The 11,609-nt window shown below is 39.3% G+C and overlaps 1 protein-coding gene across 5 annotated transcripts in view; it reads right to left on the reverse strand.

The window, feature by feature from the left end:
• The window catches only part of Poc5 (POC5 centriolar protein), a 34,338-nt gene extending 24,673 nt beyond the window's left edge, over positions 1-9,665 (reverse strand). The window contains exons 1-4 of one of the 5 annotated variants that reach the window (XM_010619129.3): positions 9,539-9,665; positions 7,503-7,583; positions 5,987-6,082; positions 1,285-1,423 (exon numbers count right to left, since the gene is read on the reverse strand). In XM_010619129.3, the coding sequence (XP_010617431.1) occupies positions 1,285-1,423; positions 5,987-6,070 (223 nt within the window). In that variant the 5' untranslated portion in view covers positions 6,071-6,082; positions 7,503-7,583; positions 9,539-9,665. The other 4 variants (XM_010619130.3, XM_010619126.3, XM_010619128.3 and 1 more) reach the window with 4 other exon arrangements.
• Positions 9,666-11,609: the final 1,944 nt, after the last annotated feature.

An 11,609-nucleotide genomic window follows, 5' to 3' on the forward strand; every position in this document is an offset into this window, starting at 1 on the left:
TTATATGTTGTATGTTTTAATTAAAAAAGGCAGAACATAAAAGAAATGCTACCTTACATGGAAAAAAGAGCAATGGCCTTAAGTCCCATATGATTACCTTGGAATGCTTGGGAGTCAGGCAAGGAAAGGAGTCCTGAGTTGTGTGTCTGGTAGCAACAGTACTGGGATATTGCTGCCAACTGGGGAGGAGACAAGCTTTTGGCGATACCCATCAGAGCAGAGGTATATAGGGAACAATGTGAATTTACCTATTTATATTTTTAAGAGAGAATGCAGCACTTTGAGTTTGCTCAGTAGCAACTGCATGTTGAGGTACTCAGTATAATCAAAGCATGATCGAGATCGCTGATGCAGAATTTATGAATAAATGCAAAGTTCACATTTCTTGAAGATAATAAAATTTGGGTAGAAAATCTTCTCAGAATAGAAAATGTTAAGGCCCTGCTATTTGTTGTTCCAGTGCAGTAGGCTTAAACTGAGGAGTAACGAAACCCCTCTCTTTGGAGGTGAGGTACAGTAACTAGGGCAGTGACTTGCTGGAAGCCCAGGAACCTTTTGACTGAGTAGGCTGTGCTACATTCCTTCAAGAACAGAGGTTCTTGCTGGTCGGTCTACAGTGTGGTGCTGTCCGCCATGGGAGCCATTTGAGGAAGGTGTTCTGTTCTTTTTAAATGAATACTCTAAATTTAGAGTGAGTTGTTTGGGATCTTGTACATACTAAGAAATGGTTGAAATAGGTTGAAGGAGCTTTACTCTCCTTTCTCTCATCTATCAGTGCGCATTCTGGTTTACATCAGTTCTCAATTCCGTTATTGACAGAGTCCACAAATGGGTCCACTTTTGCACTGAATATTCAAATAGTCCTTCATGTCCATGTAAATACTGATGACAAAGAACTAGAATGTGGTTCACAAAGGTACTAGAAGGTTACCTAAGGACCATCCTTAATGTTTGGTTTGGGCATCTAGTTTTTAGGATATACCTGGCATAAAACTGTTCAAACAAGAATTAAGTGCAACATAGTCTACTAATAGACATATTATTGCTACAGTATTGTTTTAACTTTACGATGTTTCATAAAAGAGTTAAATGAAATTAAAAATCCAGCTCCACATAAAAGCCAGGAATAACTCAGCAAAATGTAAGACGATCCCTCACATGATACTGATACATACCACTGACTGAGAAAAAACACTCAACCAGAGAGGCACTTTCAGAATCCTAAGCATCACTGATGAGCCTACAATGACATCTTAAAGAGATATTTTGAAAAATAGACATAACCTTGATTGTGAAGAATATTATCAACTGTAGTAGGAATTCTAGCATCTGGCGCTTCTCCCTTAGGATGAGATGGCTGTGAAACACTGGAGTCAATATTTGGAGTCACTATAGCATAACGAAGCAGTTCTTCATACTCTTCCTAGGAGACGCCAACAATCAATGATGTATCACAGTGATTAAAATGTTACATATACTCAGCTACTGTTTTTTTGTATGAAGAAATTTAATTACCATGACAGAGTCACATGTGTATCAAAATATGAAAGGTCTGAACGCTGATTCCAAACTTGGGTCCCTCAAGTGCTTTTTGTATAATTAGTATCTTTAAGGTTAAGTATGAAGAGATTCTGATAGTGATTCAACACAATAAGTTTTTTTTTATGCTTCAGATCAGTTTAACCGAAGATGAGACACGCTATTAAAAAGTTGCCACTTTCAACCTCTTATATTGAGAATCAGAATATTTTGATATTATGTAACTCAGAATAAAGAAGCAAATGATATTTAGGCTTATAAAACTACACTGGCCTTCTATCACACTCTAATTTCAAATGTGCATATATCAAGGCAGCTTAACTGCTTCTGAGAGCTGACTCTATGAAAAGTAAATGTCACACAAATTATATGATTGTAGTTCCGTTTTTTTAACATTGGAATTTCAAATAAAATCATTTGAAAAAAGAAAGAGGTTATGCTATTCTCTGAAAACTGCTAGTCTTAAGGGAAACTAAATATAAAAGAGTGATTTAGTTTGAACTTCCACATACATTTATATAGTTAATATAGATACTGCAAAAAATATGCATAGCAAATATAAGCTTTTTAAATATTGTATATGGCAAGGCTAAAGAAAAAGATATGAAAATTCAATCAACAGACTCCTCTCTTCATATTGCTATAATAACTCTTTATTAACGATGTCTCTTTCATGACAATAAATGTCTCTCTGAGTTTTCAACTGACATTTCCTGATAGAAGATAAAAGTCTGTATTTTACATTATGGTTATCACTAAGGCAGAAGGCTATTAATACGGAAAAATCATTTAGAATATTATAATTTAATTTTTATGTTGACAAAAGTAACTATACTTCTTTAAACAGATTTAAGTGCCCTTAAAGCTTTCTTTATTTTTTAGAGTCTCCATTATTTTACTTTATTACCAAAATCCATTACGTAAGCCCATCGTGCTGATGGCTGGAGGAGTGGAGTGGGTGAACATGGCACAATAGCAAAATGCCCCCTTAAAAAGGGGTGTCTCAGCCAGAAGCTCCCTGGTGTGCTCCCTGACAGCTCCTGGAACAATGGCTGTCTTCCTGGACTAAACCCCACCTCTCTTCCCAGGAGCAGGGTCCCTGCTCAGTGAGCCCTGGCATGAGCTACAGTCCAGATCACAGACAAGCCCTGAGGGTGTAGAGAAGCTCTGCATGGTCTGGTGACACCCTGAGAGGCTGTCACCCAGGGAGGAAGCCTGCCCTCAAGGCGAAGACAAACTGGCTAATTGGAAAACAAAGCCTCCTAGGAGCAGAGACTAGGTGACCAAGTACGACTTTGAGCAGCCATGGAGACTGGAGTCAGTTCAGCTACCTGCTAGGGAGGTGAGAAGTGTCCAAGGCAGGGTGGCACTTGTTCCCAGGAGCACCAGCCCACACCGCACACAGTATCCAGCGCTCTGCCTGCCTCTCAGGCTAAGGTGAGTCCTTTAGAAATAGTGTCTGATAAGCCTGTGGTCTGGGGTCCTTCGAGCTAGTATTGCCCACATGTTCAGACAGTGTTATCCTTGTGTGACAATGACATCACAGCCTCCCTATAGTTCATGGAGATGGTATCCAAGAATGACAGAAACACTCAGGGACCCACAAATCTGGCCCCACAAAGGGGGGGTCCACTTTCACAGTCTGCTTCTTCACATGAGGCCTCACTGCGTCATTGTATAAGTACCCTTACATTTTTCAAATACTGTACACTTTCTCAACCATATTAGCTTTTCAGATATTAAAGTGAATTCCCAAATAGCTTGATAAATCAGGGTCATACAAGGTATCAAATACCTGGTTCCTACAAACCTGAATGTGTGTCAGCTTTACTAAACTAATAAAATACAAAAATTTCATTCAAGTGCTTAACTCCCTATGGTAGAGATGGCTGGTAGTCCAAGAGTATCTATTTTCTCTCTTTTCTTTTCAGTTAATAAAGACCCAGGGTTTAATTCTGAGCAAATGGCCACTCAGCTACATTTCACAGCTTCCCTTGCAGCTAAATGTGCAGAGACCTGGTCTATGAGATCTAAATGGAAGTGATATGTACAACTACAAGTGTAGTCCTCAATTTCTAGGGCATGACAGAGCAACAGGAGAGAAGACATGACCTCAGGTGTAACTCTCAGGACCACATACCACTTCAAACTTTTATAGAAGACAGAATCAAACTTTAAGACACTCACTGAAGTCATTCTTGGTTTCTGTTAAAGCAGCCAAAGCAGTACTGTTATATTTCTCAAACAAGGTAAATTTTTTATTTTGGCAAAGAATATTAAAAAGTATAGCTGTATTTGGTGATGGAGATCATCAGGGAGTAATTAAGGTTAAGTAAGATCACAGGCTGAGGCCCTGGTCTGACAGGATTAATGTCCTTCTGAGAAGAAGCACCAGAGTCGCTTTCTCTTTCCTCATCATGTACACAATACTGCACTGAGGAAAGGTCATGTGAAGACAACAGGAAGGCAGCTGTCTGCAAGCCAACAAGAGAGCCTGATCAGAAATTCATCTCTGTGGACCTGCAACTGGGACTTCTAGTCTCTTACACTGTGAGGAAATCAATTTTGTTGTTAAAGCCCCCAAACCTATTGTATTTTGTTATGACAGTCTAAGCAGGCTACTATGTTGTCTATCTTATATTTTGAGATCTCTAAAATTTTTAGAGTCTTCTTCCCCTGGTAGTAACTGCAACTGGATTTAGACCAGTTAGCTCCCCTGAGAGTTAGCTTATTACTCCCTGCAGCCTGTGGGAAGGGAGGGGGAAGTGGAAGTCAGTGGCTTTACTAGTCGGACCTCTCTTTTAGGTAAGAACACTAAAACAAAGAAGATCAAAGTTCCCACAACAATTACTATGACTTAAGTGAAGATAAACAGGTATATATTACTAGTAGTCAGTGACCACACATATTCTTACTTATTTTAAGGAATGATCTAAAAAACCAGCTATTTAAACTATTGTGAAGTTTAGTATATGTAGTTACAGACAGTGTGGATTTTTAGAGCTAAGGATCAAACTAAATAACATTGCCACATCTTTCTTGATTATCAAGACAATCTGTCTTAGGCAAATGAGGCTCCAAGTGTAACAACCAATACTTGTGATTTTGGCTGGCTCTTGCACTCCTAATAGCTACACTGCTAAGACCCTGAAATACAGTTCAACCCATATCTCAATCATTTCAGTCAAGGCAACTTGCAGAGTCTAGAGCTGCACTCTTTCCTTTACTCCTTCTATATTCACTGCAGAGATTTACTTATTTATTTTACCAGGGCCAGGGATCAAACCCAGATCCTTGCACATGTTTGGCAAGCACTCTACCACTGAGCTACACACCAGTCTCAAGATTTATTCTTTTGACTCAAACTTTTGTTTCTTGATAAATGACTACATGAGACTTTATGGGGTGTTTATATTTTGGTATATGAGTTAATCATTTCTTTCTTGAAGAAGACTGGGTAAGGCAGATATAATGACTACAGGAAAGCACTGATACTCTGAAACAGCACTACAAGGGAGAGGTTCCACCATAGGGGAAGGTCTGAAGGGTGACATGTTGATGCTGAAATTCCAGACTAATTTATGAGTAAATATTCAGGATTTTGAAATACCTTCCCAATTTTTCAATTTCTAATTTTAATGAAAAGAACTCATTTCATAAAATATTTTTCTGAATCTTATATATCACAGTATCAGTAACAGTTTACTTACATATAAACACAATGTCCATCTTATCCCCTCTTAGGTTTTCCCTTCTGAAGTGATAATAACTATAAAATTTAAACTATACCATGTCAGTATTCTCTCATTTAATCTGTATTTTTTTTTGTTTTGTTTTGTTTGGTACCGGGGATTGAACTCGGGTCCTTGCGCTTGCAAGGCAGACCACCAAACCACTGAGCTAAATCCCTGGCCCTAATCTGTATTTTTGATGATGAAACAATTAGAAATGAAAACATGCAAACAGCATACCTTCTATGGTCAATTTATCCAATTTATCTGTTAATGCTCAATTTATCTGTTAATGTCCTTAGCAGCAGATTGTGTTGACTGTTGTAGCAACAGGGACTAGAACCTCATTGAGTTGAACACAAAGGAGCCTTGGGCTCTAGAACTTGAGGTTTGATATTGTATCAATTTGCATTAAAAGTGAAAGCAGCATTCATAAGGCAGTTAAATGAGAAAGTTTCAAGAAAAAAAATCTCAGATTCTCTTTTCACTCTTATTAGTTGAAGCCTTTGTAAAAGTATGGAATTCATGAATAATTTCTGAAAAGTTAAAACTATGTAAAGTAACTACCAAAATGTATAAAGTAATTCCCAAAGTTTTATATTATTGTACACGGAAAGACTCCATTGTAAATGGAATGAATGAAACAGATATTCCACGTTTTCCCATAAATTATCACTTGTTTAAAGTGAAAAAAATTAAATTTAGACACATCCTACCTGAAGATCTGTAGAGACAGAACTGCTTTGATGGGAGTTATTTTGTATAACTGGAAGTGAGTATTTGTCTTCATTTGATGCCATTCTGCACAAGAACTATAAAACAGTAGACACTAGCTTTAGCTTTTTCCCTTAATATTTTAACAAAAATAAAATGGTTTTAAAATATATATCAGTATAAAAGTATCCTAATCTGCAAACAATATTTGTTATATGTTTACAAAAGACATTCATTCAATATATTGAGGACCTATAGTCAAAAATCACTGGGCAGCAAAAACTAATCCCAACATCAATGAGTTTATAATGCAGTCATCAAAGGAGTTGAGCCAAATACACGAGAGGTTAAAGAAAGATCCTCACTGGGGTCTGGTGAAGAACACAGACTGTGATCACAGTTCTTGAGTCATGTGTGACAAGCTGCATATTGTGCACTTTCCCAAGAGACAGGGAGGGAACAAGAGGTAATGAATAGCTGTTGCCAATTTGCTTCTTGGGAAACTTAACCTTGGAGGAATAATATTTTAAGAAAAGCAAGTTTATACAGAAAAAAAGATCTTTCAAACACACATAGAAAAATTACTCAAAGTCCCAATCACTCCCTCCAAGAATAAAAGTATGTTAAAAGACAAATAATGATCATTTTAAATATCAGTTACAGGTTAAGACATTGGTGGAGATGTAAGATGAAGTCCCTGGCTTTACAATCTGTGGAGTATATTACATGAAATATGAAAAACTGATAGCTGTAAAACCTGCTACACCCTAAAATAGCAGAGATACAAAGTAGGGAGGCAGAATCAGCCATTATTGATGGGGGTAGGATTGCATATGTGTGAAGATTTGGGAAAAGAACCAGAGAAAGTTTGTACAGAAAAGATGGCCTAGGTATTGAGACTTACAAGATGAGCATGTTTCACCCTGAGAGATGGCACGAAGATGAAAGAATGTTCTAGACAGTAGAGCAGCAAAGAGAGTTCTAAGGACAGCAGTCAGCTTGGTAAGGTTGGAGCGAAGGGTGCAAAGTAAGGCTTGGGTGGCTAAATGAAAAGGTACAGAGGAGTCAGATCATGACTTGTCAATTTAAAAGTTGAGACTTTATTCTACAGAAGTTATTAAAATGTTTTAAATAAGTGATAATAGGATTGAGCTTGTTTTTTATAAAAATCATCTTGGCAACTCTAAAGTAGTTAGGATACTCAAACGAGACCAATGGAGAGGTAAATACAGTAGTTCAAAAGGTTTATGTTCTCTCCAGCAGTTATCCATGAGATAAATGAAGTCTTTAGTCTAGAAGGGGCAAGAAGGTGTGATTATAAGACAGTTGTGTTGGTGAGGGAAATGGGAGATCATGATCAATAATGGGTTATGGAATGAAAGGATCCAGATTTTTGGCTTGGATGTCTATACGGATGATAGTGGACTCACCATGGCAAGGAATGTAGGAAGAGGAGCAGATTCAGATTCAGAGGAAGGACAATGAGTTCCGTATCAGACATGTGGGGCATGAGGTTACCTCTAGCACTGGTGTAAAGCTGCAGGGATGAAGCAGTCAGTCCTCTATGTCTTTGAGTTCCACATCCATGGATTTAACCAACTGTGGTCAAAATACTTTTTAAAAATTACAGCCATACTGAACATGTAGTTTTTTTTCTTGTCATTATTCCCAAAACAATACAGAACAATTATTTACATAACATTTACATTGTATTAGGTATTATAAATAATTTGGAAATAATTCACAGTATCCAAGTTTTATGCAAATGCTATGCCATCTTAAAGGAACATGAGCATCTGCATATTCAGGGATCTGGGGGAATCCTAGATCAATCCTTTGTGAATCAGAAGGACAACTGTGTGCGGCTACACTGGCTATGCAGTGCACAACTCCAAGGATGGACAATCACAATGGCTACAATGTGAATGATGGTTGCTAGAGTTAAGCAATGTGGGAGCCCTGTACTGGAAGTGTATAGGACAGGAGATCATGTTTGGATAATCATTAGCATTACTGGATCTGCTAGAAATCAGGGAGGGATAAGATCACCTATTAAAAGGAGTATGTAAAGAGTTCTTATCCTGAGGACCACACATCCAAATTATATACAATATTTTTAGCATATAAATGTACATGTGCACTGTTTTAGAAAGAGGATCTTTAGTTTTCAATATGTATTCAGAGGGGATCATAACCCAAAAAAAAGTGAAGGGAGGAGAGAGTTAAAGCCATAACCACTAACATAAAAAGGGAAAGAGAAGTCAGCAAAGAAGACTGAGTCAGAACAGTAGCATCACAAAGACTTTGAGAAGGAAGTACTTAGTTACACACTAAAGACAAGGATTGTCCTAAATTTGGCAATCAGGAGGTTGCTGTGACATTTGCTTAAACAATTCCAATGGAAACTAGAAAAAAGCCTCAATCACACTGGGGTGAAAAATAAATAAAGGATAAGGGAGTTGAAGTAGAAAGGGCAGATTCAGGAAAAGGTACAATATCAGAGTGGAGACACAGGTTGCAGCTAGACTACTAAAAGGGAATTTCAGTTTTACGCAGTATACTCTGTACACATGAGTAAACTAAATATTAGTTTTAGTTAAGCCAATTAGGGAGGACATATCTACAGCATGGGCTAGAATTTCACTGACTTCTAATTTACCACTGTGGTAACTTGGTCCATTTATGTTTTCACTCATATCTTCCTTTAGGATTTGTTTTCAGACCGAGCAGATAACAGGAATGGAGTGATGCTGATTATTTAAAAAACAAGTCAACTGGTAAATATGGTCAGATCTCAAAAATCGTTTTTTAAATATGGATACTGAACACAAAAAACACTGCTTTTTTGGAAAATACGTTATTTGACATCTACCCTGCTTTATGCTTACAAGGTATGACAATATGAAAGAGGCATTTTCCCCTACCCTTTCTAGGTTCAGAAACAAAGTAGAAAAATGAAGTTCGCTGCAATAGGTGGCAGATGAATACAAATTCATTACAGTTTTACTATTCTTTAACCCAAGGTATTAGAGACTACAAGATAAAAAAGTTTTTAGTGTTTCCTCTGTGCCAGAGATAGGTCTCGGGAATTACCGGGCTGACAGGGAGAGGTCCAGGAATTTAAATGTAACCTTCAAGAGGTAGAGGAACAGGAAATTAATAAAAGCAAACTAACAGCAGGGTGACGACCCCTTTGCCCTTTGTCGATTCCAGCTGCAATCAAAGACGGAGAGGGGGTGCGACAGCTCCTTCCCAAGCAGTTCTGGGTAAAGAGATAGTCGGTTTTGATCTCCTACCAGCCCTACTTTAATAAAAATCTTTCTTTAAAACTTTATGTGTGGTCACTTTGCTCTATATTTTAAGCGACGCGAACCACCGAGGGTGACAGCACCCCTCAGTGCTGCGGGGAGGAAGACGCCTAGGTCCTCCCTAGCAGCAGCGGGCTCCTGCGCAGCTGGGCAGACGCCCCAGGCCTGGAGCGGGCAAGAACCAGGTTCAGGAACTTTAAACCTCGTCCGCCTCTACGGCTGAGGATGCGGGGCACCGCTACCCACCGTCTACGTTCTCCTACAAATCCCGGGTCCTCACTCTGGTCTGCTCGCCGCCTCGCCACTGGGACCACAGCAAGCACTGCTGCTACCTTAGTAGCCACCTGACAGTTTCAAATTACGGGGAACATCCAAAGACAGCCCTACGCATTGGCTGCCCGCCTCAGCAATCTTGCAGCTGATTGGCCCTGGGGGCAGAGGCGGGGCTTTGGGCCCCTGCTGGAGAAGCCGGAATTAGGAGATTTAAGGGAGCCCCGCCCGCTATTTCAACTGGCGTCTGTTGGGTGGGGTCAGGGAGCCCCGCCTAGCTACTCTGAGTGGCGGGAAGGGGCGCGCTGAGCACTGCGCGTGCTCAGTTTTGTTCGCCGGTGCGGACTGCGAGGCGGCTCTGGGAGCAGATCTGGTGAGAGACTGAGCGCCCCGGTTGTCTCTCTAGGCTTTGAGCTGTGGCGTCCAAACCATTCCCACAGGTTAGGCGTGAGTTCTCATACCTTAGTCTACATAAGAATAGTTTATATCCACAGACACCCTGCAGCAGGATTACTTGGTGCACACATGTAATTCCAGAACTGTGGAGGCCCAGACAGGATTGCAAGTTAGAGATCAACCCTGGCAATTTAGTGATTTAACAAAAGAGACCTTCTCATAAAAAGAGGGTAGGGGAGGGCTGGGGGTGTAGCTCAATGCGAAGGTCCTGGTTCAATTTGTAGTTCTGTTTTGGGCCAGGGAATCTGATTTATTTTAATTTAATTTATTGGCACAGTAGGGGACTGAACGCAGGGTCTTCACGCTGACCCACATCCCCAACTCTTTAAAATTTTGTTCTTTAGTTTTGAGACAGGGCCTTGCTGAAATTTACAGGCTGGTCTCGAATTTGGAATCCTGCATCACCTTTTAGAGAGCTCGGGTTACAGGTGTACACCACCACACTTGGCTGAGAATCTGAGTTTTTAAAAACAAATAATGCCAGTGATTCTGATGCAGGGATCTGATGACCATGCTTTAAGAAACTGGCCTACGTTTTGCTAATGACCACAAACTATTTCACTGCGAGGTTGGCCCTTTTGTCATAGTATGGACCTTACAATGAGATCATAATCTGGCTCTTTACCTGTCTAAAAGATCTCATACAAAAGAATATTGGCCTTTCAACTTGTATTGTTAATAGGTAATGGTAGAGGTACATAAGGATCCAGGTGGTAAAAGGTCTAAAGCCCTGTGTTACCACAATCTGGACAACAATAAGATCTGCATGAGTTTTCAGGCTCCCATCTGTTACCTGAAGGGCGAGGAGGTTTCTTTTCATGTAAAAACAAGGACATAACCTGTGTCTTGCCTGCTTGCATGTTAGCAAAGCTAAACTTCCGTTTTTACAAATAATCTGAGAACACCAGATGTTTCTTTAGTAATGAGCTATGATTGTTCTTCCTTTCTCCAGGGGCCTAATATAAAGGACAGATTCCTACTAATAGACACAAATTCACACTTGGTTTTAATATCTCTAAGATGAATTGCTATTGGGTTACTCTATACACTACAACTCTCACTGATCTGCTGTCCCTGTGCCCTCCTGGGACTAGGCACTACATTTCTCTTTCCTGTCTTTCTTTCGGTGGAAAGATTTTCATAGAAAACCATTTGGCAAGCCATCTCTATTTTTCTGTAAAGCTAAAGAAAAAGACCAATCTTGTCTGTATATTATGAATTTAGAACTGTTTTCCCTGGTTCCTAGGAAAAAAAAGAGAACTTAAATTCCCCCATAATCCATAATAGTGTGCCAACATGAACCCTTATAATTATTTATTCAACAAATACTTTCTCACATCCATTGTATGCAAAGCATTTTCTTGGTGCTAGGAATGAGTGGTGAGCAAAAAACATTGTGCCCTCCTGGAACTTGGAGTCTAATGGGCCTCAAACAAAAACAAACATCAACCAACAATAGACTGTCAGACAACAAAACTCCCATACAAAGGAATACAATTATAAGTTGTGTTCAAAGTGAAGAAAAATAAGGAAGTGCTAATGTAAGAGCCAATGAAGAACTTGTTTTACCTAATACACATACAGACAGCTG

Source organism: Fukomys damarensis, unplaced genomic scaffold (assembly GCF_012274545.1).
Source record: "Fukomys damarensis isolate Sample0158 unplaced genomic scaffold, DMR_v1.0_HiC HiC_scaffold_1, whole genome shotgun sequence".
NCBI lineage: Eukaryota > Metazoa > Chordata > Mammalia > Rodentia > Bathyergidae > Fukomys > Fukomys damarensis.